This window comes from Daphnia magna, linkage group LG6 (assembly GCF_020631705.1).
Source record: "Daphnia magna isolate NIES linkage group LG6, ASM2063170v1.1, whole genome shotgun sequence".
In the NCBI taxonomy this organism is placed as follows: Eukaryota; Metazoa; Arthropoda; class Branchiopoda; order Diplostraca; family Daphniidae; genus Daphnia; species Daphnia magna.
The window spans coordinates 10119701-10147427 of NC_059187.1; the positions used below are offsets into that span (position 1 = coordinate 10119701).

Genomic DNA, 27727 nt, shown 5'->3' on the forward strand with positions numbered 1-27727 from the left:
AGTTGTTTTCAGCAACAACCTTTTTCCTCTATTGGGTTCAGCAACAAACATTCATCTTAAATTTGCAATGAATTTACTATCTCAGAATAATAATTTTGGTTTACCAGGATAATTTGAATGACCTTGTTAGTGGAAAAAAATTGAAAATAATATAAAATAATAACAATAACATTGATAGTTTCTGAAATCCTAATATTTGCCAAATAGTTCTGAGATGCAGCAAAAGGTGGCAAGAATCGTGAACAAACAAACAAATTTTGATGTCTACCGCGTTACACGGTCGATAAAATTAAAAATTTAATGGTTAACCTTACAAGTGCTGTAAATCCAATTACGTGAACCAGAAAAGACTCTTTCAGCCATTAACAATAGTGATGGATTTCATCAATGTAATGAAAAGTAGAGATGGCTCGAAGATTCCTAATGTATTGGAAGAATTCATCATCAAAGTGAGATGACAGTGGTATTCATTTAAATAGTAGTGTGATTTTGCTCATGCTCTTTTTTCACCATCTTAGAATGCCAAATGTTTCACATTCCAATCCATGGAAACATGCAAAATCCAAACTGAAGTATGGAATTCACTTTCTGAGCTGTTGAGAGATGAAGAATTCTCCGATAGTCACCCACAATGTTTACAGATTCTTAAAATACTGAGGTAATATTTGTGTTTCACAAGACATTCTATTTTTGGGGTTTAAATATTATTATTTCCATCCTGGGTTAGTCGGGACCAACAACATCTTGATGAAATTGTTACAGATTCTCTCATCAATCTATTGATTGATAAAGCAAACCTCAGTCTGCACCAATCAAGTACTTTGCCTAAAGAATTCAATGGTAGGTTTTCAATTTACTTTCATGTTAAAACAAATTACAATTTTCTTCAATTTAGGTATTTTGGAAGCCCAAAAGTGTATCTTTAATTTAGTTTTTAGTCATCTCAAGTCTAGAACACTGTTTTCTGAAACTTCCATAGCTGAAGCCATTTTTGTGAGATTATCTGTAGACAATCCATCATCTATTCCACATGAGGTCATTTTATTTGATCTAAAAATTCTTTTTCTTCTTACTGCTCTTTGCAGTAATTGCCGGTAAGCCAACCCTTTGTATACACAACATAATGAGTGATTAAATGTCAATCTTTAGACCATCTCTACGTTATTCGTTACACGGTATCCAGCGCCTGACGAAATATCTTGAGCACTGCACGGAAAATGGAGTCGATCACTTGGATTGCAATACTGTAGATCTTTGCTGTGAAACTTTGAAAATCATTTTTAACTTGCTGCTTTCGAGTGACAAACCATCTGATTTGGCAGTTGACACTGACAATGAGCTGCAATTACAGTATCATTTAATGAAGATCATCCGCCAGTTCTTGTTAATAAACTCAAACGCAGTGAAGAAAAAAGAAGCGCTAAAAAGGTCTGTGAGAGTACATTCTATTGAATTACTATTCTAAAATGTTTTATTTAATAATTCTTATTCTTCGATTGAATCCCAGTCATGCGATAAATTTGCTTACAAGCATGTCGTATGAAAGTTATGAAGAACTAATCCCCCACAGTGCCAATACCGAAGATGGCTTCCAAGGTTGTGATATCACTACGTTGGTAGTTTTGTTGGAATATTTGGATGAACGCCTTGACAAAGTAAATTCCAAATATTTTTGGCTGCAGTCGATTCGAAGTTACGTCATTAATTTTTTTTAGCCTGCTCGAGTGTTGCAAGAAGAGCTGCTTCCCGTTCTTACAGTGCTTATTCAGTTTTCAAAAACTAACAGAATCGCCCGCAAATTCATACGTTCTCGTGTTCTTCCTCCGCTGCGTGACGTCATGCATCGCCCTGAGGAAGGTGACACATTACGGAACAAATTATGCCGATTAATGACCTCGCCTGTCACACAAGTGGAATTTCTAGTTGCGGAATTTCTCTTCGTTCTCTGCAAAGAAAATGGTATTAATTTGCACGTTATTTTGGCGTACGAGGCAAAAGAATCTCCATCAGTAACCCGAGTCTGATACCTTCCAGTAAGTAGGTTGATTAAGTACAGTGGTTACGGCAATGCAGCTGGCCTCTTAGCTCACCGTGGATTAATGATGGGTCATCCTCCGACTCATGTTTCAACTTATTCTTCTGACTCGGAAGATTCCGGAACAGAGGAGTACAAGCAAGCTGAACACAGGTTTTAAAAAATATATCCTTGTAGCCATTCACCGACGTTGATATTAATTCTTTGAAAATGTTCTTTTCCTTGGGATCAGCATTAATCCAATTACCGGCTCATATGAACCAGAGCGTCCTAATCCACTAGACCAAATGTCGGATGAACAGAAAGAATATGAGGCTGTCAAATTGGTAAACATGATTGACAAGTTGCAAAGGTATGATAACATTTTCACAGTGTCGATTCAGAAAAAGTATATTAACTCAAAAAAATTGTGACATTCGCAGAAAAGGAATCATTCAACCGGCACGAGTTGGCGAAGATGGTAAACCTCGCGCCATAGAACATGTAATGGAACTTCAAAAAGACTGAACGGTTATTTATTATGTTCGTGAATTTTTAAGTGAATAAAAAAAAGGTCATTAAATACAAGAAAAATCACATTGTCTGTTGAGAATCCTCTATTTGATTCATGATCATGTCCTCAGCCCCAAGCTTGTGTTCTGCAGTAAGCTAAAATCAGTTTGCCATCAGAGCCAAAGCAATCAAATAAGTTCTGTACAGACTGGTCCAGTGAAGGAGCAAATGATTGGTTGACATAAAAAAACTGCATATAAAACATGATTGTTAATGATAGATATTTTTTGAATGGAAGTTTGTTGTTTTATTTATACAAGAGAATCAGATTTCTGGAGTGTAAGTTTCTTCCTGATAAAGGAAGCAATAAATCCAATTGTCTGTGTACAATCAACTTCCCACTTCCTTTGCCTCATAATTGGAGCCCCACCAACTGGACAGAGCACCACGGTAACTGCAAGAAACCAATAAAAAAACAGACACAAATAGTAACTCACGTTAGAAAAAAAGATGATAAACTAGGTTTTATTATTATTATTAATTTAATTTTTTACTTTTAGGTGTTTTATTATCCGCTTTTGGAGTGGCTGGTGCACTGCTAAGGATAGCCGGTAAACTTTCTTCTGTATGGGAAGGCATCTCTACATTGGGTTCATTATCTTCCGCATTTGACGAATCCGGAAGTGTTTCAGTAACTGGATTATTATCCATTATTCACAATCAAAACACGAACTTTGGGGCTCCAAGATGACTAATAAATGGTACCACTGGAGACGACATAAACACAAACCATGATAGCAGTCGACAGAATAACATGCCAATAATTTGCAATGTTGCTTTAAAGACGTGTGTGGAATAAAGAATATAAAAAAATAGTTTATATTCCAATTAGATAATTTTAATTTATTAAATTCACACAAATGTTAAAAATACGAAGCGTTTTTTAAGAATTATCAATGTTTCGGATGATCCGGCACCATCCTGCTATGCTTTTCTAAGACCTCTGGTGACGGAACACAGCGCCTGTCAGAATATCAAGGCCGTAGTGGTAGCCAAGGGACTTGCAAGTTGCTTCTGCTGTTTTACATTACGAAAGTTGAATGTACTGATAGTATTTGGAGTCGTTTATTTCATACCGCCGGGCAGTCGCTTGGATCCTCTCATTCATCTCAGCTGCAAAATTTGTGTTTTTTTCTCGACACGTCTTAAACGAATTTTCCTTTTTCAGTTCGTTTTACGGTGAGTGCCTGCATGTTTATTTGCTACACCTGCGTCACCCATCCCTTTTCAATTACTCATACGTGTGTATGCTTGAGATCGGAATCGTCTAGTTGTTCCACAACCTGTTTCTACAGCTTACACATTGTGGATTTTGTTATCTGCATTCTCTTCCAGGTTCTTTTTTGTAAAAAAAAAATCCAATGCTATTTGATGTTCAGCGTTTGTAGCCAGTAAAGATTTAGATAGGTAAGTGTCCAACTACCAACTACCTTAAATGTAATCCTATTATCCCATTCTGCATAATGTTGTACTAGATTGACAGGATTTCTATTTTGGATTTTTTTTGCTACAAACTTGCTTTCCTGTTTACCTAGAGATTGCCCACTCGTAAACACCTTGAACTGCACATTCCATGACCGACTTCACTTATCAGCTCTTAGAATAGTTGAATTCTTTCATCATCTTACATAGCATTAGCCTAGTTTCTTCCTTGGTGAATTTAGACTTACGTGCCGTCGAAGGATTCTCGTGACCGGGACGTTAGTCCCTGTAGAATTCTAGATAATGTTTTTCTTCCCTCCTTTTTGTCTAAATTTTTTCAACAATCCCTTTAAAGGTCTGTTAGCTGAAGCCGTGGTAGTGCAAAGAATATTTGTCCACTAGCGACGACCGAGTCTTGGGGTGATGGATTAAGCCCCAGGAAAGAAAATAACATTATCTAAAGCTAGACACAATCTGTCGAGATTCTCGTTTTCAAAGGAAATTAAAAAAAGAAAAAAAAAAAACAAAGTAGAAATATAAAAGATTCGATTGCCGAAAGAAGATAGGCGAGCTGTATTTGTTTTTGTCCATGCATGTTTCGACAGAGACGTCTTGCATCAGTTGTGTTCAGGGGTTGTGTGCCACTCTCACCAAACCCATTGTGTTAAGAGCGTTGAGGCTCAGTCGAGAGGGGTGGGTCACGCCAAATGCCTAATCAATGGGCGGTCACGTGTCATTGGATTGCCGGGTCGCATTTTTCCAGTCCAATAAAGCCTGTCGTGGTATCTCGTCGACGGGAAGGAAATAGTTTGAGTTGTACATATAGCCGGTCGTGGCGCTGATCCATTTTGGCTCTCTATTGGTAAAAGAGAAAGGATCCGCTCGCTGCATCCTCTTCCTGATATACGGAACTTGTATTAATAATCTGTTGATTGGATCCTTTTTTTTTTTTTTTCTCTCTTAATCTAAATCGGACTGATTATAGCGGCCTTGCCGGAGATGTCGCATCACAGCGAGGAGAACTTGCTGACGGCGTCGGGCGGGTCTTTTTGGGAGCCTGGCATTTACAAACGGACTACAAAACGTATTGAGGATGGCAACCGACTGTGCACGGACCTGGTCCAATTGGTGATGGACCGGGCCGAGATCGAAAAGAATTACGCAAAGAATCTCAAAGCCTGGTCAAAGAAGTGGAACGAGCTCATCGAGAAAGGTGTTTTATTCATTTCCATTTTCCTTTTCTTTATTCGCCGATTGTAAATGAATTCGAAAGTGACACACACACGTTGACATGGGATGGCAGGACCTGAATACGGAACGACGGAAGCAGCCTGGAAAGGAGTCCTTGTGGAGTCGGACCGTCTTTCTGACTTGCATACCAAAATTAAGGACCATCTGTCGGAGGATGTTCCCGCTCAGATCAAAAGCTGGCAAAAGGAAGCCTACCACAAGGTAAAATCAAGCAAAAGAAATGTGTCGCATGTTTATTGCCGTCGTGATGGAGCGTGACTTGGAAATTGACCCTCTTTTCTCCTCCCCCCGGCCGTCTCATTTAGTCGATGATGGTGTTGAAAGAGAAGAAAGAAATGGACGACTGCTTTAAAAAAGCCCAGAAACCATGGGTCAAGATCCTAAATAAAGTGGACAAGGCCAAATTGGACTACCATAACGCGTGCAAAGCTGAACGATCGGCTTCCAATCAGGAGAGGAACGCTACCGGAGACAACGCAGTTTCGCCCGAACAGGTTAGTTGATTTTCATTTCATATAGTCGCGGCACCCGGTCCGTGACTCGATTTGGAAAAGAGGCAACTTTTATTCTGCCCACACACTCTTCTTTCTCTTTTCTTAACCTAAAAAAAGAAAGAAAACAACTCCAAAAAAAGTGTTTCCCAGAGAGAGAGAGAGAGACAGGAAGAGTGTCTTCTTTAAATGGCCGGATGTATCGAATAGGCTATGGGAACGGCGATCTAATTGCCGCAGGGTTTCGTTTTTCAAGATAACGACGCTTGTGCACACAGACATCATCTCCTTTTCCTCGTGTTTTCCTCTCTACCCGTATTCGAGTAATGTGCAGCTTGTTTGTTTGATTGTCAGTGTCGGCGTGTTTTTGTCTTCATCCGTGAAATTGCGACTCTTAACTTTCTTCTTTCCTTTTGACATCCACTCAGGTCCGCAAACTGCAAGAACGCGTCCAGCGAGCCAAGGAGGAAGTGCAACGAACCAAGGAGAAGTACGAGGCCGCCTTGCAAGAGATCAACTCATACAACCCCAAGTACATGGAGGACATGCAAGAAGTGTTTGACAAGTGCCAGCAAATGGAGGCCCAGCGACTCACTTTCTTCAAAGAAGTTCTATTCAATATTCACAAAGGATTGAATATCAGTCAGGATCCAACGTGAGTCTGACGTTTTTCTTTATTCTATTCATTGCAAACGGCGCCCGTCGATTGAAGGAGATCGTTTGGGACCGGCAATTTATGTACCATGGCCAGCACGGCTCCCAATTCAATTGCCGATCGCAATCGATAATCGATTCGGCCCAGGCGTCTGGCTATGTTTGGCCAATGTGATACAAACAACGACCGGCCACAAGCCCATTTTCATATCGATACTGAAAAACGATGATTGCTGTGTTGGCGGTTTTTTTTGTGTGCGTTTTCGTACGGGCTGATTGGTTGCTGTGGAGCTCTAATGGATGACACGTGTTGTTAGGTTACCGCAAATCTACGAAGAATTATACCACACAGTCAACAACGCCGACCACGACAAGGACCTCAAGTGGTGGTCATTTAATCACGGAGTCAACATGGGCATGAACTGGCCACAGTTTGAGGTACCCTGCTCCCTTTTCTTTGTTGGCCGTCTTGTTTGTTTTTGTCGTTTTGTTTGAATAGGAATGAAAAAGCCCGGAATTGTCCTTTATGTGGTTAATCGCATGAATCATGCATGCCATATTGTTTGTTGTTTTTGTTTCAAGTTTTTTCAGTTTTTCCTTTTTTTTTTTTTTTTTTAAAATTTGATGGAACGGCAAACGTAACGAAAAAGATTAGAAGATTTCTGTCGAGTATATTGATCGTTTTTTCTTTCTTTTTTTCAAATATGTGGTAAAACTTCTACAATTTACTTGCCGTTTTTTTGTATGTGCGTTTTTTTTTTATTTATTAACTGGTGATGTTTGGCCTTTTATGATTGCGTGTTCACCATGACGTCATCGTCGGGTTTGTGTCACACACACAACATTCATCCAACATCAACACGACTCTCTTCTTGACAATTCCACCCAAAAAACACAAAACAGGATTATTCGGAAGAATTCCGCGACATTGGCGGCGTCAAAGGAAAAGGCAAAGCGCAACTACCCGAAGGCGCCATCACTCTCATCAATCAGCGTATCGTCACCGACGACCTTCCCGTAATTTCCGTTACCCCCAAACGAGCAATTTGTACCAACCCTTGACTGAGGGCCTTTTCTTCTCTTACCCCACAAAAAAAAAAAAAATTAGAACAAAAGAAAACTTAACCCTCATTTGATAACACTCGGTTGCGGGAACCTTACTATCGCTATTTATCATTATCGTTGGTTTCAAATCAAATTGTTTCGTGTTTCATTCGTTTTTTTCGTGTATGGGGTGCGCTCGGCATTTAATTTTCAACGTCGTTACGTGTAGAGTCGTCTTTGAACATTTTCTTTGGCTCTTGTGTGGATTGCACCCCTCCTGGTTTTGTGATGGATGACTCTTTCACACAGACACGCCTTCTTTCCACGTTGTGTCCTAGTAGTTGCATTTTAATTTAGCGTTTCTTCGTTGTCCATTCCTTGTTCTTGGGAATCATCAGCTTTCCTCTTAATTTTTTTATCGGGTTCTATCGGGGGTATTTGATTATTCTTTTCCCCACTTCCCCTGGCTATTGTGTTGTAGTTTTGCCTTTGGAATCGTCTGGGACTTGACATGTGGACAACGTCTTTCCTTTATTTTTTATTTTTGTTTTTGGACTTTTAGCGCTCGTAGTTAAAACGTATTTACTTGTTCATATGCGATTTTATTGTTTGTTTGTTTGTTTGTTTGGTGGCAGGAACCCGGATCGACCCAAACGGGTTTGGATAAGGGACGCAAAGGGAGCACGAAAAATGCCGAAAGCCGTTCGATTGGAGCCGTGGCATCGACTTTGAGTAGCGGCAGCAGCAACTCGGGCGGCAAAAGTCCTGGCACTGGTACGATCGGCAACAACGGCAATGCCGATAAGAACAACAGAAGTGGAGAAAGTGCAAACGTCAGCAACGGAACGACAAACCGACCGGAAGGCAACCCATTCGAGGAGGAAGAATGGGACGAATATCCCAACGAAGCCCTGGTCGATAACGGAGAACCGGGCGTTCCCGTCAAAGCTCTTTACGACTACGAGGGTGCGGAATTTGACGAATTGAGCTTCAAAAAAGGTACGTCGTATTTTTGTTTTTTTTACTGGTAAGGTTTCTTCTTCTTGGTTTTGGTTGGATTGAATTCCATCCTTTTGTCTTTTGCTTTGCGTGATTTGCGTACATTTAGGCGATGTTTTTGAAAAGCTGGAGGATGAAGACGAACAAGGCTGGTGCAAAGGTCGTAAAGACGGGAGAGTGGGTCTCTATCCGGCCAATTACGTCGAAACTGTCGATTGAGAAAATATGCTGGAGATACGTGCCGAAAAATGAAAGAATGTGAAAGGCATCGTTTTCTTTTTGTTGTTGGTCTTCATTATCATCCATCGTCGACTCTTTGCATCATTCGTTACATTTTCGATCGCTAATCCTATAATCAACTTCACCTCCCGAAAACACACATCTAGAGACAACCGACTTTTGCTTTTTTGTTTTCGAAAAAAAAAATTATCCATCAAATGATTTTCAATAAGTTTATAATGCACGTCTCTCTCTTTCTCAGCCTTTCCAGTACCAAAACTTAAATATGGCGCGCGTGAGTGTGTGTGAGTGTCTTGTGTGTTTGATGATGCCAGCCGAGAATGAATCATTCTGCCAGTCGTTTTTCTTCTTATTGGCCTCTCAACTCTTTAACCTATTAGTAGCTGACATCATCGACGACATCCTCCCTTCCTGTCTTACACATATTATGTCACTCTTTCCTTTTTTTTGGCAGCTGTTGTGTATCCACACATCTCGTCTGGCACCTTCGATGTTAGGTTGGCATTGCGGACCCTCCCCCTCTCCTTGTGTGCGTAGTCCTCTGCGTCTCACACCGACACGCGTATCACCCATGTGCCCGTCTTCCTCGTTGATTAACTTGCAAAAGTCTGACACCTTGTTCGCAGTTAAACTATAAAAAAAAAAAAACGAAAAAAACGAAAAAAAAGCAAAAGAAAATGATAGTTTAGTTTCTTCACATAAACACTACCCAACCAACTGACACACACACACATACTTTGCATACTATATAATAATTGTCTCGTGTATTGTATAAAACAAACAATTTAGGGCTTTGTTAATGAACATATTAACCTTGTCATTCCCTTCCCCTTGAGTTGAATATTAAAGGATAGAGGGCGGAGTTATAGGAGTTTGCTCTTATTTTTGCCTCTTCTCTCTCTCTCTCTCTGTGTGTGTTGACCAGTTCCGCCTTAATTTTTTTTGTTTTTCTTGTACCACTACCTTCTTTGCAGTTTTTCTCCTTTGGGTTTATTTTTATTTCTTCTTTTTTGTGTGGGTCGGCTGCTCAACAAACATGTTAGCACTTGCGTCTCCTCCGCCCCCCTCCCCCATTGGACTTTTGTGTGTATGTTTTTCCTTTTGTTTGTTTTTCTGTTTGGTCTCTCATCGACGATGATGAAACAGGAATGCCAGAGAAGAAGTGAGAAGAGAAAACGCATCGATTTTTATTTTGCGTTATTTTGATTACGATTCCAAAAAGCCCACAAACGCTACATTTTTGTTTGTTTGGTTGCTTCTTCTTTCGCCTTTTTCTTTCTTTTTCTTTTCTAAGTTTATCTGTTTGTCTGTCCCTGTCCTTCTCTCCAAGACCCAAGATTAAACTATATCAGTGTGCTTACATTTAATCGTAATAGATATGGTAACGACAACATGTTCGGCAACCGATTTACAGCCAAACAAAGAACTTCAAAATGTTCTTTCACATCTTTGCGCTAAATTCCGTCCGTGTTTATTCTTTTCATGCTGGTATGACGTGTTTTTATTTCAATTGGGTCGTCTATTAAGTTGCGCCGCAATCTGTATTCACATCACGCTCACGTAGCAAAATGGGAATGCCGTCACGCCCCGTCGGTTGCCGGCAATCCCGGAAAAGAGCAAACCATCGTTCAAAGAGAAAGCAGCGCAGCAAAAAGCATCGGGATAGCAGCAGCAGCAGCAGCAGCAGCCATCATTCCAAAAGGAGAAAGTTAACGGGATTTATTCTGTATCCCATTAATTTTATTTTTTTTCTTTTCTAGTAGAACGGGTGACTGCCCTAACTGATCAGGTTAGCACGGTATACGGAGCACGCGTTCACCGATCGCTCTTCTCCTTCTCTCCCAACTGAAATAACACGAAGATGACAAAACAGAACAAAAGCGGGAGGGAGCAAGAGTAATGGTCGTCCTTGGCGAATCTTCGTTATTCATCCGTCGTCGTTGTTCTTTGCTTCAATAGACGGAGCAGAAAGACAAGATAGGAGAGAGGTATAAGATAGTAGAAAGAGAGAGAGAAAGATATAGTCTCTGATCCACAACGACTTGACTGTTAAGGCTCTTCTACACACACAATCCCAGCAGCAGCAGCAGCAGCAGCAGCGCTAGTTATCGATTAGTCGATGGAATCGGTGCACTCCTGCACATAAATAATGGCAACATTTTTCCTTTTTTAGGCAGCTCTTCACTGGTTGCATTCACGAGCACGATCGGTCGAGGTTCACTTTATTTCCGTCGAGAGACTTGTTTTGTATTTTAATTGTATTATTTCTTTTCTTTTTTTCCCTCTTTACAATTCTTACTCTGGTGGACGCATAAAGTATATTGTATGTAACACACGGACATGGTATTTTTATAGAACCACTACAGAGCATGCGTCAAAACGTAAACAATCGACGGATCGGATTCAGAGTCCGTCAGAGACGTTGAAAGGAGAAAACCTTCAATGGAACTTTTATTTCATTTTTTTAAATCATGCAGCGGGGGGTGCTTTTAATTATCAATTTATAACTAATGCGCGTCGTGGAGAAGGAAATGTTCTCTTCATTCAAGTTGTTTCACATCTGGAATTCTTAGGCAGTTGAAGATTTTTACATGAAAGGATAAAATGCGAGACAACAAAAAAACGAATTTTCCTTTTCCGCTCTACAAATACTTTGGCTTTTTTCAGGGGCCATTGAATAGAATTTTCCTTCTTTTTATTTTTAGAGAAGTATGTAAATACTCCAGTAGACGACATTAAAAATGGCGAATGCAGCCGGAAAAACGATGCGTGAGTATTTATCGATAAGATTAACGTCTTTGATCTTGGGCAGAGAGTAAATTCCGCAGAGGAGACGACTGTCGCCATTGGACGTCGTCCTCTTGTCTCGGCCATCCTTTTGGCCGTGATGATTCAGCTGGCCCGTTCTGGCCGTCAAACATGCGTTTGTGGCTTTACGACAGCAACGCGATTGCGGTTTCGAGTTTGACGACCAGAAATGCTTCGCCTGAGAACACGAATGGTGGTGATGGTGGTGATGATGGTGATGTTGCGTGGTCAGGTGACCACGGCGGACAAAGCGCAAACTGGGCGGACCGATGACTTTGTGGCTATTGCTGACTCGACCTGATGCAGTCCCGCCTGACGTCGTCGTCGTCGTTTGATGATGTCGATTGCGAAGCGACGGTATGGGCGACATTCTCAGATCGTGCAATTGAATGATGCCATCGTCACAACTGTCCTCTTCTTGCCCATCCAAATGGCAGTCCCTATTCTTAATGTGATCATCCTCAGCTGCTGATGACATTTGCGGTCCGCCCTTCTTCTTCTGCCACCACCCCCCCCCCCATCAAATGAGTCAATTGATTATAGGCCCCGGCGCGCGATAAGTATGTTTCGTTTTAATTGAATTACCTTTTTCTTGGCTCTGGCTCCCCAAAAGGTGTAATTGACTGCGGCGTATTCGAGCAGGGCAGCAAAGACAAAGACGAAACACATCACCAGATAGACGTCGATGGCTTTGACGTAGCTGATGCGTGGCAAAGAAGAGCGAACGCCAGTCGATATGGTCGTCATGGTCAATACGGTCGTGATACCTTATTGGTTCCAAGTGATTTCGTGCGACGGTTAGTAAAACTATCGACGGCGCAATTTCGGATCGTAAATCAAACAGTCGAGTCTCACCTAGAGCAACGCGGGCACTGGTGGCTTCGTGGTTGATCCAGAAAGAGACCCAGGAAAGCATGACGATCAGGATCGACGGCAAATAAGTTTGGAAAATAAAGTAGCCAATGTTGCGCTGCAGACGGAAGGACAACGAGAGCCGCTGATAGGCTCCTGTGGCCAACTTTTCCATACGATCGTTGGTTTCGTATCCGATGATGGTGAACTGCGCATTCAAAAACAACAAATCAATAGATCGTGTTTCACTAGAACGCAAATGTACGTACGTACTTGAGGTAACTCGGCATCCTCGACGCCAACGACGGGCGTTTCTCGCCAAAACATGACGACATCCGAAACTGTGTATCCGTCTATAAAAGGAAAAACGTGTACACTACAACTTTTTCCGCGTCATTGTTCGAGGCGGAAAAAAACAAAAGTTGGACAACCACTTGCGCGATGCCAAAAGGTTCAATTTCTTTCTATCCCGTTCCATTGAATAGTTCGAGAAGAGAATAAAACGAAGAGCTTTTTTAAAAATGCACTAAACCCTTAATTTGTACGTCAATCTTGATTTGCCTAAAGGATTCATCCGTCCAGTCTAGTGATCACTTACAACTTTCGATTTCGACGGTACAGTTTTGATGGTCCAAAGGATAATAATGCAAATCCATCATGCACGCCAAAGTGGTGGTGAATCGCAGTCCGTACTCGATGCTCCCGTCACCGTGCAGCCGCATCAGAGTGTTCCGCTCCGTGACGTCGTGTAGAAAACTGATTTCAAACAGGCCCAATCGTCAGTCAACCGAAATTTAGAAATTTAATTCTCTGCCGCCGGATTTTTTTTAAATCGTTCTGTGCGTACCTGTTTTTGTCGTTGGCGAAAAAAGTGTCAGGCCTACAAAGAAAGAAAGGACAAATTGAAGAGGAGATCTCGCACAACACGGAGAAGACGATACGAGTGGGATCGAGCCCCGTCAACGAGGCGCTTAAGCGTCAAGAGAAAGGACTCGAAGAGAACCTTACACCCAGATTTTGTTGGAGAAGTCACCGCTCAGGGTGAGGATGACGTCCTCCTTCTCGTGCGTGAAAGCCAGCCGTTCGTCTCTCCAATACTGATTGAGGCACAATGTTAACGTGTAATCCTATTGGACGCATCCGTGTCCGAATTGAGCCATCAGAAAAGGCGAAACGTCAATGCCTAATCAAAATTGGTGTGATGATTAAATACTTGCCATGTTGACTTCGCTAATGGCATCGAAACTGGCAATTGTGATATCCATGCCAACATAGAGAGGATCGCCTAAATGAAAAAACAAGTATTGAATCGATATGTTGAAATGAAAACTTACCAAATGCCAATACGGAAAAAGGAAATAAATCGAACACAGAACAATCACTGCTCTGATGTTATTGAGAAAAGAAAAAACCAGGCCAACCAGCATTTATTCAAATGGCTGATAGATGAAAGGGGGAGCTACTTTATCGATCTAGTTTTCCTTCTTTCTTCTTCTTCTTTGCAAAAGCACGATAATAAAACACGAAGAAAGAAGAAGAGGATAGACGAAGTGAACCGAAAGCTAGGAGATCGCTTGATCACGCTTCCATTTCTGCCAGCTGCTTCTTTTTTGTTTACTTTCATTGACCAGATCAGCGATTTTTTCTAACTTTTTTTTTCCCTTCTAGACCTTCGAGAACTTATTTTTTTTTTCAGCTTATCGTCATAGTTTTCTTTTTGTCATGTCTAGACTTTTCTCTCTTTGCTTCCTTCATACGCTGTCGCCTTATTTACGTAAATGTTAAAAAAAACAAAAAAACTGTCGAGCTGAGTGATTGTTTTTTTTAGACTTTACCTCCGAAATCTGGACGAAGCCGAATGTCGTAATCTTCGAGCAATTGACCGAGAACATTGGTCACATTTTTCAGACGGGCCCGGGACGGTGAGGACGACACTTCTCCGCTAACCCTAGATGCAGTTTTGGGTGGAAAAAAAAAAGACGTTCATGTATCGTTAGGATTTTTCTTTCAAAGAAAAATGACATCCATTGGAAATCCGATAAAACTATATCCCACTTGTACCTCCTTCCCTTTCGATCTACTTATTGATTTCGTCTAGTACACGCCTAGTACATCTGATCATGTCAGACAGACCTAGAAACTCCTGCTACATCATTTTACCTATTTAACAAACATTGACACTATGCTCGTGTTTTTTTACGTTGAATCTTAGTTTACTAATGGCAAAGTTTACTCTAAACGTCTAATCTGAAAGCAAGGTGAATGCATATATTTACCTGTGAAGAAAGCAGACGGAAATGAAGAAGAGTAGTTCTCTTAACTTCATGACGGAAGTGAGAGCGCACTTTCCAGCATCTCGGCACAAAAGTTGTCGTCTTGTCAATCTAACCTCGGCGGTCGACGTGCCTGACTTGTGTTATGGTCGTGACAATTGTGGTATATGTGTACTACTGCTGACGTTACCGGAGTAGCAGCAGAGACAGACTTGGTACAACTCAAACGTCGCCAAAAGGGTTGGACTTTTCTCTTTGTTGCCGCTGTTCAAGATTCTATAGAAAAGCGAAAGGGATTCAGCATCCCACCCTCTTTGCTTCTACGTCATTTACTTCCCATTTCCATTTCTCAGAGAGCAGCGCAGGCGCCTCTTGATGGCTCTTTCAACTCCACATTATGGCAGAGATTGACGTAGAGTCGTCTGCACATCCGAACCCATTCGCTTATCCTCCAGATGGAATCCTGAGAGAACTTGCCACTATTTGTATTGACGTAGTGGCTGTTGCCATAAGGAAAAAAGGTGTGACATAATGGTCGATTGGCAGGTTACCGAAACCCTCGTAAAAGCACGAATGATGATGTTTTCGAATCAATTGGGATTCATCTCGGACGTCACTTTAATATGGAGCTAAACCGGCGATTAAGGATCCTAAACGATCGTAGCAATTTGGAAGAATATGTGTCTCAGCTGAAGTTGAGCTGCCTCTTCTACAGGCTCCGTCTAATAGGAAATGTTTTTTTTTTTTTCGTGTTTTCTTGTTGTAGTTGCCGGCTGGTGTTTGTATATACAACAAGAGGTTGACGTCTGCTTTGGTCGGAACCCAACCACAGTAGCATCATCACAAGTCGGTGGATCGATGCAAAGGTTCGATCAATGTAGCGTCAGAGTCGTGCTGGGCTGCTGAAGAGTACGGAAATAAAAACGAACGGAAATTGTCCGTTTTGCTCGTCTTTTTTCCCTAGTGGGATAGACAAAATAGATTCATGCACGTCCATACGTGTCATCCGGATCAATGCAAACATGTTTTCTCGATATTAAAGTTTCTTTCTTTTTGATGTCGAGCTAGCCTTTTAATCTGATTGCACCTTGGCCGGTTATTGTGCATAGCTGATACTCCTGGATAAAACAATCACGTTAGTTTTCCAAGTTTTGGATCTCTGAAACATCAAATTTTCTTGTGGGCTGCCATACCAACCGTTAGCCAAATACAAGCAAATGGTATTGGCAAACATTAGTTTCCATTTTGATACATCGTTATTTTTTTTTGTAGTATTTTTTTTAATTACACAATTAATCCTTAAACAGATAACAAGTACGGTCCAGCTCTGCTCCAGCTATAGTCAAGAACAATTTTGGCAAGACTGCGAGATTCGAACAGTTCTCGTTAGGTGTCCCAGCGATAGCTAATCATATGCCGGCGAGTAATTTGACGTGTTCAACAATTCAGCGTTTCCAGTTTTATTCCGCTTTCTTTTACTTTCAATTCGATTAATTCAAGAAGCTTCTTGCGTTCGCTGAATCGTTCAGCCAAATTCAACTGAAAGCTGCTATGCAACCTAGCAAGAAGAAAACGATATCGGTGAAAGATAAGCTGAATGGAAATGAAATCGATTTGAGTCTCTTGGAACTGACTGACGTGCCTGTCAAAGAATTGGTAAAAATCCTTTGCCCAGTATTTGCCTTAAATTTGTGTCTAGTTTTTCTTGTTGGTGTAGGCTGCCGTCACTCGTGGCACCATATTGGACCTTTCCAACAACAAACTTATTACCCTCAGCGTAATAGATTTGCAAATCTTGATGTGTCATTGTACCACTTCTTAACCATATGTTTTCATTTTCATAGATTTCTTTCCCTACTCTTACTCATTTAATGAAAATAGATCTGAGTAAAAACAAATTGAAAGAACTTCCTCTCAATTTTGGCGATTTAAGAAATCTGAGGCACTTGGATTTGTACAGTAATGAGGTACTGTCACCGCATAATATTGTCACCAGAGGGTCCCAAAGAGCAAACCTGATCTCAATCTTTTACAGTTGCAAAGACTTCCTGTCAGCTTTCATCAGCTGAAAGAGCTGAGGTGGCTGGATTTGAAGAACAACCCACTCGTCTCAACTTTAGCTGAAGCTGCTGGAGATTGCCTGGACCAGAAAGGCTGCCAAGAGGCTGCCAAGAAGGTTGTAAAGTTGATGACCGTTGTTCATGCCGAACTAGAGAAAAAGCGATTGAAAGAGGTTGAGGAAACCAAAAGTATGTATTAACTGGGGTTATCTCATTTTTTTACCATTGAGGTCATGCTGTAACCGTGAAATAATAACGTCGTGTATTCAATAGCACATCAAATGGCTCAGAAGCAAGAAGAGGATCGTGCGAAAGAGCGCGCCAGACAGGAAAAGAAGGCGGAGAAAGATAAACGAAAGGCAGAAGCAGCCAAGCAACAGGCAGCCATCCACCAAGCAGCGAACAATAAGCCTACAGTCAATCACGTGAAAACGGAAGGTGCTAAAAACGAGAAAAAGGGTGATCGTCAACAGAAAAAGATGAAGCCGAAAGTTGCAGGTAACGGCCAACATGTTTTCCGTAAGGCTAGACATCTTAAACCGACTATTATTTTATTCAAAACAGGCCCGTCATTTTTTGCCAAGTTCTTTATGCTGTTATTGCGCTTGATTATCTTGGCTGGTGTAACGATGGCCGTTGTCTATGCATTGAACTGGGAGGGTCCACTGACGCTGGACAATGCTGGCAAAGTAGCCCATCGTTCGCTTGACAAAACAAAGGGCTACGGACTGGAGGTCTATGATTGGGCCTCACCCCATTTACAAACAATAAAAGGGCAGTGGAAACATCTTTCTCGCTTTGTAGCCGAGAATGGACGCGACGTAGTCAATGTAGCGTGGGACAGGACAGTCCACTATGCCAAGATCGCTCACCAACAGTTCTGGGAAACTTGGCCCATTGTTCATCAGAGAATCTTTGAAGTACTTAACCTCACAGGTGACACTGCCGTCCGATATTGGAGGATAGTTTGTCGTGATGTTCCCATCTACTATGGAGAGCTTTTAGACAAAGTCAGTCACTTATTTCATGGTACCCAATCTCAGGCTGGAAATCGATCCTAAAAAATTCGACATTTTGGTTTTTGACTGTTGGAATATCTTCATCTTTCCCCCGTATGCACGTTTTGAAAAACCAGCTATTCCATGTTAAATCACGAATATATGTGTTGTGACACTGATGATGACAACTGGGTGTTTATGGATGTAAACAAAAATTTTTTTGTTTGAAATCGAGCTTTTGCTTCGAGTAAACGATGGTCTCTTTCTGGGAACTTTGAACTTTTATCTGTATTCCTTTTGGCTGTAAGACTTTCCTAGTCCGATTCCTAACATGTTCATGTCGATATCGCTGAAAAACAAACCTTTGGCGCAGTTCAGTGTCCTCAAATCGACTTTTGATTAGCGATTTCAAAATTTCGACAATTCTTCGGAGAGACTTGTCAACTTATGGAACGGCTTCAAACTTTGTAAACGCTGCACTGAAAATATGGCAGTTCGTTTTGAGCTTCTTATGACGTTGTTTTACTCTTATTCAGTGATTTTGCAGAACTGCTGAAGAGATAGTCATCCTAAAACTGCTGTTTCTCCTTGATATTTTTCCACGAAAAAGAAACATCCAAACGTTGGGCAAATTTGTTTTGGGCTGTGTCTCGCTGATGCGACATCATTCGCAGCGGCTGCTGATTTTACATGTTTCCGTAATTTTCTTATCTGGTGGTTCTTTCCTTTTGACCAGTTGATGACTAGTAAGCTGCCACGCGACGAGGATTTTCAAAAGGTTAAAAGTCCAAAGAAGATGCACGTTGAGCTGGTACTATCGATGTACCCTTACTGATGTTTTTTCTCCAGAAACGTCGCAGTGCAAGTTTCGAAAAGATAAATTCTGGCTACGACTCCGGCCAATATTCGATGTAAGTTAACAATCTTTAGAAACCATGCCCTGGGACCATTTTGGAATTGGAAGCCTATAAGGAATAATGGCAAGAAAATTTCTGTTTTTCAAATTTCTCCGGCGTGTGAACTTCACATTCGTGAAATTCCTTTCCTGATCAACTGACTCCTTGGAATAATTTCTTTTGATTTATTTTCGATCGTCCTTGGATGTGTTTGGCTGTTGCATCCGAAGTGTGGCTGGATAAGGAGAGCATTCCTGTCCCATCTCCCTATGTCTATACCATGGGTCCGCTATTTTTAGAGCACTTATATGGTAGGCGCTGAAGCGTTACACCGACCTTGCGGAACTGTATTTGAATCAATTAGAAAAAATTTCAGTTATTTTCAGAAGTAAGAAGGCTAGATTTTTCTAAGGGTTAATTTAGTTGATGTTGGTTGGAAATCTAGTACTTACTGATCAGGCGAATAGATATTCTAGTATAATAAATTTCATCTAAAAGAGGTTATCAAATGGCCTTGCCTTTTTACTGTTGCATTCTTGTAACATTCATTTCCGTAAATACGTCCATGCTTGGTTTGTCTGAGCAATTCAGTCAAACTGGGCTGTCTCAGCGACGCAATAGATGCAACAAAACAAGTTTGTGTAAACACATATGACGCAATGCTGAGGGGTAGAGGAGATCACGAACGTACGCAACTGCTGGGAGCAATTTGGTCAGTTTACGAGTGCTACCGTCCTCATTGATGTCAACAATAAACAAATGAGCCGAGAGAGTAGGGCACGTAAATAAGGCCACTCGAAAGTGTTGGTCTTTGCTGCCATTTCTTTCTTCATGGTCAAGAGAAAAATATTTTTAGCAACAGGTAAACATGTTTTAGTCTTTGGTAGTTAGCAAGGAGTCACGTTGCTACACGTGTGTCGTGTTTTTTGCAATTTCATTACAATGGTTAGTGAGTTGGCTAGATGAATTAAAATTGAATAAGATTAGCATTTAAATCTTTGTTCTTACATATGTCTCGGGAAGTTGGGCATAATAATCGCGCTATTGATGTCTCAAGGCCACGTCAGAGAATCGAGACTCGGATTCATTAAAATCTCGACTGATATCCCAAACTCGATACATTGTTGAATGATAACGGGTGCTCTTTACAGGATGAAAGCATCATTCGTAACCGCACGTATGAGCTACGAATCTCCGATCAATCTGCTACTTCAGAGGTAAAATATGTCATGATATCGACAGACGACAAATCGCCACGCGTATGCTGGGTTTTAACATTCTAATCGATGATTTTGTTTTCGTAATCAATTTCTTAATCGTTGGTTTTTAGGTTTGACGCTAGATGTCCCTATCGTCGACCGCCAGCAGAACACATTGTTGAACGTCCTTTCTCGAATGTTGGTGGTGCCCTGCGTCGATCGTGTTTGGTGAAGACTCCCGAAGCAAGTACAGTCGTGAATCTACTACCAACCAGAACGGTAGGGTCCGTTGACACAGTCAAAATAAAGCCTTGGGCAAATATAAACGCAATTCTTATTGGTCGATTACAACTGTTAATCGTCCTTTTCATCATTTCTGGCTATTGTTTTCTTCTCTTGGCATATACATCCCACTTTTCGGGCTGCATTTTTTGGCTGACGAATCATCGTCTGCTGCAACCCTGGCTGGAACTCTTTTTTCACAAATTGAACTTTGAATTACCAATCGCTTTCAAAACTAAACCATGTCGATGACGAGCAGCAACAAGAGTGAAATGCGAGAGAAAACCTTTCGAATTTGTCGCGATTACCTCAACGGTATTTGGAAGATGATTACACCACAAGAGATGGTGCTCAAACAAGTTAGGTGAGTGAACTTTCATTAACTGTTATTATTAATGTGTTTTGGGATTGTTTTCAATTGCATGCTAGACTTTTCACTATGTATTCATGCACGATGTTGATGACGACTTACCGAGTCACGCAATGCGCAAACTCTTGTCGACCAGTTTATCGATCCCAATAGCTAATCTTCCTAGGCATTTTTCGTTTGCAGAATATATATATATTTTTCAGTATTGCATTTTGATGGATGGGGATCAGAATCCAGTTTTGTGAGGGGGATCGACGGGATACACCGGTGAATACTCGTAATACACCGATGACGCGGAGTTTGGACGTCGACCCGATGTCACGCCATGGTTAGGAATGGGAAGGTGTGTCGTCGAGAGGGCCAATCAGCTTGTTTTACCATTTTCACGCGCTCTATTCATAGACTATCCGTTTTGCTCTTCAATTTTAGATTCCGTTTAAAGATGAATCGGATTTGCTTTGAGAGGGAAAACGGTCAAGGTTGGTAATGAACTAAACCACGCAAGGCAAAAATCAGTTAACCAAAAATGCGACTTCAGTCCCGTTTACATAAGTTGCATCATTTATCCGGACGTTGATTGTACGCTCAAATGTGAATGACGGATGGTGGTCGTAAGACTTGGTGCTTATCTTTTTAATATACCCAAGCAACAAAATTATGTTTTTTCGAAATGTTGGGTTGCGCTAATCTCTTGTCAATATGGGCCAATCGGAGAGGAGTGAGCCAAATATTTGGGACGATGATTAAATTATGAGTTAGCGCCTCCGGTTCAAAATAGACCGTCCACAACCTTGAAGGCTGCTGTTGTTTATTTTTATTTTGGGAAAGAGTTTTTAGCAGTCCGGCGATGCACTTCCCCCTTTGGCAAACGGTATAAACTTGTTTTCAGCGTCCGGCTATCCGCCCTTAACCGCCGGACTGGCGACTGTAAACACTCAAATGGCGGCGCTCTATTTGGCTTCCGAATTACGGACCTGTGTAGTAGGGCACCCATTCTAAAAAACCAACGCTTAATTTTATTTTTTCCCGCTGACGGGGAACATTTTATTTCTGCCCACGTCTGTCGGGGGGCAGAAAAATTGAACTGCGTCGTCATTTATGGTATAGTGCAAACCTGCAGCATTCTTGTTCGCCATCGATCCACTGTGACTCATATTTCTTTCCTCACTCAGCGGAGGTTCTGCGTGTCTGAAATGCCAGACTATGGAGTCAGGTGAATTGCGTTTCCCCGTTCGGGGAGAATTCGATCCAACAGCAGTATAATAATGTTGTTCCTGTATGCGTGTTAATGGTTTGCAGTTCCAAATCCGAAAAACAAAATAAATGGAATACGAACTTAACTAGGGTATTGTAACATCCTGCGAATAGCTATATTTTGCTAATTCTGATTAATATATTTAATTGTCTTTTTTTATTCTTACCATTCACAGTGGTGGTATGAGCAACTTTCTCTACTATTGCGCTTTACCACCTATGGCCAAACCTAAACAAGGTGAGCCTTCACGAGTCCTGGTTCGATTCTACGGTCAAATCCATGGCGAAGGAGCGCTGGAGGCATTACTCACCGAATCGGTCATCTTCACGCTGCTGTCGGAGCGTAAGCTGGGACCGAAATTGCATGGTGTCTTTCCTGGTGGGCGGCTGGAGGAATTTATTCCGGTATGCGCGAGTTTGGTGATTCGCTGCGTAGATGGTCACGCATTGTTTTCGACCTGATTAACTGTTTTTGTTTGTTTGTTTGTTTATTTACGTTCGTGATTCTAGGCACGTCCGTTAAAGACCAAAGAGCTCGGCGATCCCGAGATCAGCTCCATCATAGCAGAGAAAATGGCACAGATTCATAGCTTGGACGTCCCGATTAGCAAAGAACCTACTTGGTTATGGGATACTATGAAGCGCTGGATGAGCAATATGAAAGCTACTTTGGCTGCTGAACCGATGCCGCAAATTGAAGACAAAAATGATTTTATCGAGAAAGACTTGTCTTCGGCAATGCGAGCGATTTTACGATGGAACCTGGATTCAGAAATGGACTGGATGAGAAGCTATCTAAATCAGCTTCGTTCTCCTGTGGTCTTTTGCCATAACGTACGTTAATTTTGCAAATAAGTTTAGCCCAAATTTCTTATGTATCTTGTTTGAACTACAGGACTTGCAAGAAGGCAACATTTTGATCCGCGAATCGGCCGTAACACGCGAGGAGAAGCTCGTTATCATTGACTTTGAGTATTGCTCGTACAATTACCGAGGATTTGACGTGGCCAACCACTTTTGCGAGTGGATGTACGATTACACTTTCGACAAGTACCCAAAGTTTAACTACAATCCAGACGCCATGCCCTCAGTTGAACGACAGGTACATACCATATAATGTTAACTGATATGCTGGAAACTAATCAATAATAATTTTTCCGTAACTTTTAGCTGTATTTTATTCGTTGTTACCTGGAGACAGTGCAGCGTGAAATGAGTATCGATAATTGTCTTAAGAATCCTGTTATGACAACAGTCGACGTAGAGCCCAAGGACGAGCTGCAGCTTCTACGTGAAGCTCATTGTTTTATGTTAGCATCGCACTTTTTTTGGGGTCTTTGGGCCGTAGTCAACGCACCAGTTTCTTCAATTCCATTTGGCTACTGGGTAATACACTTACATCTATCTTCTCTTGATTGAATACTAATTCTGGAATGCTGTAACCTCTTTTGTGTAGGAGTATGCTGAAGCACGATTCTCCGCCTACTTTGAGCACAAGCAAACCCTATTGGGTAAATACGGAGAAGTGATCGAAAATATCGCTTGAAGTCGCACCTTGAATCAAATTCGTTGTGATCACTACCTTGTTTTCCCGTTAGACTTTTCTACAAGATTCGGACGGCAAAACATTCGAACTTAATGCACGCTGCGTTATATACTTTTGAAGCCATTACGTTAAAGCTTCTCTTATCAAATCCATTTGTATAAATTACTTTTTATCTTCTTTGTTTTCGTTCTCTCAACAGTGTGCAACCTCTGTCATTAGTGTCACAACTTCGTTGTTCGCTTCCTTAAGACTCAATTATTGGGTTGTGATCTTAAGCCATCTTTTCTCCTAACTAATGGCATATGAATGTGTTAAAAGAAGTTTTTTAAAAAGACTTGAGAATGCTTGTGATGTGGGTTTTATTGAAAACTTCACAGCACATCCTGAAAACCTCTATGAGGCGTGAGACAACACATTTACTTGAACCATTGACTAAGTCAGCAATCTATTGACCCTACTTTAACTGCCAGGGTTGATTATTGGTGCTTCATATATTGTCAAAGCTGAAGTGACTTTTTTGTTCCTTTTTGTAATTCTAATATGTATATTGACATGTTCATTACACAGAGGTGAATTAGTTTTCAATGTATTTACTGTCTACAGAATGTGTGGCTTATGAACAACTTTACTTTTCATGTTCAAAGTCAGCAGGGTTTTTCCGCAACAGACGAGTGTGTTCCTTCTCCGTCTGGTCATATACCATGTAGCATAATCCAAGAGCTGCAATTAAAATTTAAAACATTAATGTTTGATTAATGGAACAACATAATATTTCTAATGAAACACTGCCCAAAAGGGATTACATGTTTTCTGGTTCTTTAAACACTGTACACTCAGCCATTGTTGAAATTTAAAATGGAGGCTTCAGGAAACACTAGTTTTAGTGTACAGGTTGATTTTCAAGTATTGCCAATTCATTAACCTCTATCTAATTAACCTATTAATTTTCTTTCCAGTTTCTCATTCAATGATTTAAACCTCACGTAACAAAATATCTTCCAGTTACTTACGGACGCCAACGATAAACAATTCGCTCCAAATACGACGAAAGATGTTGGGGATTCCTTGGGTAATGGCTCCAGCAAAGGCCCGTTGTTCGTGAGGCGAAAGACGAAACTGAATGATGCCTCGAAGCTTAGCCAATTCTCCGAAATGTTTACCCATTTTTCTGTTGAACAAAATAAGAAATCATACGTAAAAATGTTGATATCTTGATTGAAATACAAAAAACTTACCTTCTAGTTTAGCTCTATTACGTGATCTAGCAGAAGATGGCGAAGCAAAGAACATGGGTTGCCAATTTGCCATGTAAAATTCACTTGTTCGCTGTTCACAGTCAAAATGGTCAAAATCAATATGAGGTTGATAAAAACAATAAGGGTTAAATTAGAAATTAAGAATGTTTGCAGCAAAATTTTGCGAGGTAAAAAAATTAGAAAAACAAACACTTGTTTGAGTACTAATCCAACTTGCAATACTGTAAGTTCCTGTAGGCGAATCAGCTGGAGTATTACTTTAAAAGGGCGCCGAAAAATTTTGGTTAAAAGTTCTATTCCAAATGGAATCAGATGAAGATGAAGACGTGATATTTGAGGTATTACAAAAAAGCGTGTTAATAAGTATCATTGGACGTTTGGTTGGGATTGGAAAAGAATTACATAACGCCATTACATGTTTTAACTTGAACTTTGAAGAATAGAGATATTTAATGTTGATATTTTATTCCACAGGGAAGTCATTTACATAAACATCTTACTACTTCTGAGTATTGTGGACCAGAATTAAACTTTTATAATACTGGGAAAATCAGTTTTCCTTCCCAGCATGAGACAAAAAAAGCTGTTGTAAGTTCATAATAATTGCTTCGTAGCACTAAATCAGATGTTATTTTTTAAAATCACTTTTTAGATACCTTGTTCATCTTGGAAAGCATGTTTGCTGTCTTTGGGTTCGAATTTAGGATTCAAACGTGAGAATCATGTAAGTCAAAAATGAATTGCAAGAAAGAAAGTACATGTTTTGCTACGACAATTACTTAAGCTATGTTACCCAATGTTTTTATTGCAGGAAGAAGAGTTTAAACAAAATGTGTTGCAGACAATAACAAATACTTCACTCATCACGTTAGAAGATGTGGACTTTTTATCCAACATGTTTGATGACATTTTATCAGAAGTCACCCCACCAACTAGGTAGCACTTGGTTGTTGAAATTTCATAGATGGTGACTCTAAACTTTCTCATTATTGCCAGTCATTGTGGTGAATTCGGGCTCATCATCATCAGTGGCGTTGCATTTTCCACCACTCTGCTTTCTTCATCCAGAATTCCGTGGGCTCTCCGCATTCCCAGCCTTCTTTATGTTGCAAGCAACATCGTAAGATCTGTCAGCGTAAAGCTCAACGACTGGGATCGAAAAAGATACGACAAGGTTGTCGAGAAACTGAAATTCACCTTATCTCTGTTACACGACCTGTGTTCGATGATGACTAAATCCTTGCAATTCATCCAAGAAATGGAACTGATAGATCGCGGATTTACTTTGTAGGTTATCCCATCTCAAAATGTTGATGTTATAACTCCGTCTTGTGATTTAATATCATTTTGCTCTTGTTTAGACCGAATTTGATCACACATTTGAGCATGAAGACATTGCCAAATCAACCCAGTGCTCTGCTTTGCTTGCCTTTGCGACAAGAATTGCTAGAGACGTCCCAAGAACTCCACCACATCATGCGAGTTTTAACACTCCGTATCAGAGACTGTGTGCCGCTCAACAACGCCGTCGACAATGCGTCGCATTATCTGGCTTGTTCTGAAATAGCTACCGAAGTGATCGACCATCATCACGTTACACTGCAAACCCTTCGGGTAATACGTTTACTTAACGATATCGCTGATGAAGCAGTTAATATTAACCAGCACAACTAACTTTGTAGGCAGCCATGAGACGATGTCATCCGCAGCTCTCCGAAATGCTGAGACGTCTAGCTCTCTGTTTCCTCGTGCCTACGGGACAAGCGTCATTTCCAGCTGATCGACGAGTTGTGTGGAGACCTGCCCGGAAGGATAGCCCCCCTCACTCGTAGACTGCGAATGGCCTTCGACTACTACACGGCTTGGAAGGTCAGTGATACTTCAGACATCCTTTGCTCGTCCGACATAGTTAGTAGCTCAAACAACGATGAGCGGCCCAAGGGTCTCGACTTGGCGCTTCATAGTCTCGAGCGCCATTTGCGAGCTACTGCGTTGATTATCGACTCGTTGCGTGGGACGGATCTGCTGCCGGGAATGCGAATCCAACTGAGCCACGAATGCAGGGCTATTGCTACATGTTGGGAGTTGGTCGAAATGGAAATGCACAAGTTGTCGAATGCGTCGTCTTCGGATTCGGCCCCCGTGCGAAAGGTTCGCGTCGAACCTGACCCATCCGTCCAAGTCGATGACGGCGGGATATTGCCGCTGTACGGTGCGTGGGAACCTGACGTCCAAGACATGGAGATCCTAGAGGCCGATCTTCGGTTTTCCGACATCAGTTGTCAAGATGCGACAGAGGCGGATGATGACGAGGATCTGCTCTTGTTGAAAAGGGAAACACGCGAAGAGCGTCTTGCCCGCAAACGGGAATTGGCCGCCCAATCGAAGCGATTGTATTCCGAATTGCAAGTCGTTTTGAAATCCAAAGCTGCCGAGTGGAAAGAACGTGAGGCGAGGGTCATGGATCGTCTGGGCAGGGAACGTTCCGTAGTGGAACAACCAGACGTGCCGGAACAACAAGATGACAAGCAAAAAGAAGAATTATCTTCTCCGGTCAGGAAAGAAGATAACGATCGACCTGAGTTGGGGTCGGACCAAACGAATCATGGGATGATGATTGGATGTACCGCGAGCGATGCGTCCACTCGATTCGACTCGAGCAGGATCGTGCCCTGTTCGACTTTTGGCGTCCAGGCTTCATTGGCCGCTCAAGTGCGCGCTCTTGCATCTCAGAGGGGAGCCGCGCAGAACGAAGATGTGATCGGTGATTCTGATTCCGACGAGGATGAAGCCATTTGAAAATTGTCTGACCTTCTTAAGGCTATTGCCCGCATCCTATCACCTGGATCTACATTTTTTTGTTTTTGTTTCAGCGGGCGAAAATAAAAGGAAATTGTTTCGCCGTTATTCGATCGCATTACGCGCCAGTCTTTACCCGAAGGTTTAATCAACGGCCTCTTTTTTCTCTCTTTCTTTTAGGGGGGGGGGGGTTTGCTGTTGCCGTTTTGTTGGAGGGTGTGTGTGTGTATGTTGAGAAACAATCGAGGAAACGCAGCGGGTAGTGGCCACGTTTCCTCCTCTTTTTTCCTTTTTTTTTTTTTTCCTGCGTTTTCTTGTTTTCATCTTGTTTTCCGTAATGGGCTATAGAGCACTCGCGACACGAACAGATGACTGTGCGTCGTGTTTACCACTTTTACCCACACAAACCTAACGTTGCATTGTGCGTGTAGAGAACACACACAACT

At 41.4% G+C, this 27727-nt stretch overlaps 8 protein-coding genes across 12 annotated transcripts; 5 read left to right on the plus strand and 3 right to left on the minus strand.

Annotated features, from left to right (window-relative positions):
• The first annotated feature begins 119 nt into the window (after window positions 1-119).
• On the plus strand, window positions 120-2618 carry LOC116925921 (synembryn). Its single transcript, XM_032932680.2, has 10 exons — window positions 120-449; window positions 519-658; window positions 728-840; window positions 896-1094; window positions 1150-1428; window positions 1508-1655; window positions 1716-1959; window positions 2035-2188; window positions 2268-2387; window positions 2458-2618. The coding sequence occupies exons 1-10, from the start codon at window positions 375-377 to the stop codon at window positions 2540-2542; spliced, it is 1557 nt and encodes a 518-aa protein (XP_032788571.2). The 5' UTR covers window positions 120-374; the 3' UTR covers window positions 2543-2618.
• On the minus strand, window positions 2408-3335 carry LOC116925933 (autophagy protein 12-like). Of its 2 annotated transcripts, XM_032932697.2 has the most exons (4): window positions 3082-3335; window positions 2845-2981; window positions 2613-2777; window positions 2408-2527 (listed from the first exon to the last, which is right to left on the minus strand). In XM_032932697.2, the coding sequence occupies exons 1-3, from the start codon at window positions 3236-3238 to the stop codon at window positions 2655-2657; spliced, it is 417 nt and encodes a 138-aa protein (XP_032788588.1). In that variant the 5' UTR covers window positions 3239-3335; the 3' UTR covers window positions 2408-2527; window positions 2613-2654. The 2 variants fall into 2 exon arrangements, with proteins under 2 accessions (XP_032788588.1, XP_032788587.1); XM_032932696.2 differs by having other exon boundaries at window positions 2408-2777.
• A 212-nt stretch (window positions 3336-3547) lies between these two features.
• Window positions 3548-10048, plus strand: LOC116925922 (protein kinase C and casein kinase substrate in neurons protein 1). Its single transcript, XM_032932681.2, has 9 exons — window positions 3548-3766; window positions 4995-5222; window positions 5313-5461; window positions 5566-5754; window positions 6180-6406; window positions 6723-6843; window positions 7309-7422; window positions 8085-8448; window positions 8558-10048. The coding sequence occupies exons 2-9, from the start codon at window positions 5009-5011 to the stop codon at window positions 8665-8667; spliced, it is 1488 nt and encodes a 495-aa protein (XP_032788572.1). The 5' UTR covers window positions 3548-3766; window positions 4995-5008; the 3' UTR covers window positions 8668-10048.
• Window positions 10049-10987: 939 nt separating this feature from the next.
• LOC116925920 (gamma-aminobutyric acid receptor subunit beta-like) lies at window positions 10988-15962 on the minus strand. Of its 2 annotated transcripts, XM_045174780.1 has the most exons (11): window positions 15815-15962; window positions 14625-15739; window positions 14184-14296; window positions 13566-13633; window positions 13357-13475; window positions 13196-13228; window positions 12947-13104; window positions 12622-12701; window positions 12352-12556; window positions 12082-12263; window positions 10988-11995 (listed from the first exon to the last, which is right to left on the minus strand). In XM_045174780.1, exons 2-11 carry the CDS (start codon window positions 14672-14674, stop codon window positions 11390-11392), a joined length of 1614 nt encoding a protein of 537 aa, XP_045030715.1. In that variant the 5' UTR covers window positions 14675-15739; window positions 15815-15962; the 3' UTR covers window positions 10988-11389. The 2 variants fall into 2 exon arrangements, with proteins under 2 accessions (XP_045030715.1, XP_045030716.1); XM_045174781.1 differs by having other exon boundaries at window positions 10988-11992; window positions 14625-15934.
• Window positions 15963-16025: 63 nt separating this feature from the next.
• LOC116925923 (leucine-rich repeat-containing protein 59) lies at window positions 16026-17951 on the plus strand. The gene is made up of 6 exons (XM_032932683.2): window positions 16026-16277; window positions 16339-16398; window positions 16466-16588; window positions 16657-16870; window positions 16955-17179; window positions 17246-17951. Exons 1-6 carry the CDS (start codon window positions 16173-16175, stop codon window positions 17740-17742), a joined length of 1224 nt encoding a protein of 407 aa, XP_032788574.2. The 5' UTR covers window positions 16026-16172; the 3' UTR covers window positions 17743-17951.
• Window positions 17952-19911: 1960 nt separating this feature from the next.
• LOC116925925 (choline/ethanolamine kinase) lies at window positions 19912-23805 on the plus strand. Of its 3 annotated transcripts, none has more exons than XM_032932686.2 (7): window positions 19912-20053; window positions 20316-20420; window positions 21857-22085; window positions 22191-22514; window positions 22576-22782; window positions 22851-23066; window positions 23137-23805. In XM_032932686.2, the coding sequence occupies exons 2-7, from the start codon at window positions 20329-20331 to the stop codon at window positions 23224-23226; spliced, it is 1158 nt and encodes a 385-aa protein (XP_032788577.2). In that variant the 5' UTR covers window positions 19912-20053; window positions 20316-20328; the 3' UTR covers window positions 23227-23805. The 3 variants fall into 3 exon arrangements, with proteins under 3 accessions (XP_032788577.2, XP_032788576.2, XP_032788578.2); XM_032932687.2 differs by lacking the exon at window positions 19912-20053 and adding an exon at window positions 21599-21771 and having other exon boundaries at window positions 20288-20420; XM_032932685.2 differs by having other exon boundaries at window positions 20034-20420.
• On the minus strand, window positions 23797-24605 carry LOC116925936 (cytochrome b-c1 complex subunit 8). The gene is made up of 3 exons (XM_032932699.2): window positions 24462-24605; window positions 24237-24394; window positions 23797-23946 (listed from the first exon to the last, which is right to left on the minus strand). The coding sequence occupies exons 2-3, from the start codon at window positions 24388-24390 to the stop codon at window positions 23852-23854; spliced, it is 249 nt and encodes an 82-aa protein (XP_032788590.1). The 5' UTR covers window positions 24391-24394; window positions 24462-24605; the 3' UTR covers window positions 23797-23851.
• A 108-nt stretch (window positions 24606-24713) lies between these two features.
• On the plus strand, window positions 24714-27389 carry LOC116925917 (vezatin). Its single transcript, XM_032932676.2, is given in 8 exon segments — window positions 24714-24820; window positions 24957-25070; window positions 25135-25206; window positions 25294-25418; window positions 25479-25769; window positions 25844-26096; window positions 26165-26239; window positions 26241-27389. Coding segments are annotated over 8 exon segments (2007 nt in total). The 5' UTR covers window positions 24714-24784; the 3' UTR covers window positions 27282-27389.
• The last annotated feature ends 338 nt before the right edge of the window (window positions 27390-27727 follow it).

Coding starts and splice junctions, on each gene's coding strand:
- LOC116925921 (XM_032932680.2), top strand. CDS start 375: ATGGATTTCATCAATGTAATGAAAAGTAGAGATGGCTCGAAGATTCCT. Junction 659..727: donor CAGATTCTTAAAATACTGAG/GTAATATTTGTG, acceptor ATCCTGGGTTAG/TCGGGACCAACAACATCTTG. Junction 2,189..2,267: donor TACAAGCAAGCTGAACACAG/GTTTTAAAAAAT, acceptor CCTTGGGATCAG/CATTAATCCAATTACCGGCT.
- LOC116925933 (XM_032932697.2), bottom strand. CDS start 3,238: ATGGATAATAATCCAGTTACTGAAACACTTCCGGATTCGTCAAATGCG. Junction 2,982..3,081: donor GGATAATAAAACACCTAAAA/GTAAAAAATTAA, acceptor GGTTTCTTGCAG/TTACCGTGGTGCTCTGTCCA. Junction 2,778..2,844: donor TCCAGAAATCTGATTCTCTT/GTATAAATAAAA, acceptor TTTTATATGCAG/TTTTTTTATGTCAACCAATC.
- LOC116925922 (XM_032932681.2), top strand. CDS start 5,009: ATGTCGCATCACAGCGAGGAGAACTTGCTGACGGCGTCGGGCGGGTCT. Junction 5,755..6,179: donor ACGCAGTTTCGCCCGAACAG/GTTAGTTGATTT, acceptor ACATCCACTCAG/GTCCGCAAACTGCAAGAACG. Junction 6,844..7,308: donor TGAACTGGCCACAGTTTGAG/GTACCCTGCTCC, acceptor AACACAAAACAG/GATTATTCGGAAGAATTCCG.
- LOC116925920 (XM_045174780.1), bottom strand. CDS start 14,674: ATGAAGTTAAGAGAACTACTCTTCTTCATTTCCGTCTGCTTTCTTCAC. Junction 12,264..12,351: donor CAGTGCCCGCGTTGCTCTAG/GTGAGACTCGAC, acceptor GGAACCAATAAG/GTATCACGACCGTATTGACC. Junction 11,996..12,081: donor GAGCCAGAGCCAAGAAAAAG/GTAATTCAATTA, acceptor GGGTGGTGGCAG/AAGAAGAAGGGCGGACCGCA.
- LOC116925923 (XM_032932683.2), top strand. CDS start 16,173: ATGCAACCTAGCAAGAAGAAAACGATATCGGTGAAAGATAAGCTGAAT. Junction 16,589..16,656: donor TGGATTTGTACAGTAATGAG/GTACTGTCACCG, acceptor AATCTTTTACAG/TTGCAAAGACTTCCTGTCAG. Junction 17,180..17,245: donor GATGAAGCCGAAAGTTGCAG/GTAACGGCCAAC, acceptor TATTCAAAACAG/GCCCGTCATTTTTTGCCAAG.
- LOC116925925 (XM_032932685.2), top strand. CDS start 20,299: ATGTCGATGACGAGCAGCAACAAGAGTGAAATGCGAGAGAAAACCTTT. Junction 20,421..21,856: donor ATGGTGCTCAAACAAGTTAG/GTGAGTGAACTT, acceptor TACCATTCACAG/TGGTGGTATGAGCAACTTTC. Junction 22,783..22,850: donor TGCCCTCAGTTGAACGACAG/GTACATACCATA, acceptor CGTAACTTTTAG/CTGTATTTTATTCGTTGTTA.
- LOC116925936 (XM_032932699.2), bottom strand. CDS start 24,390: ATGGGTAAACATTTCGGAGAATTGGCTAAGCTTCGAGGCATCATTCAG. Junction 23,947..24,236: donor ATTGTTTATCGTTGGCGTCC/GTAAGTAACTGG, acceptor TTTTAATTGCAG/CTCTTGGATTATGCTACATG.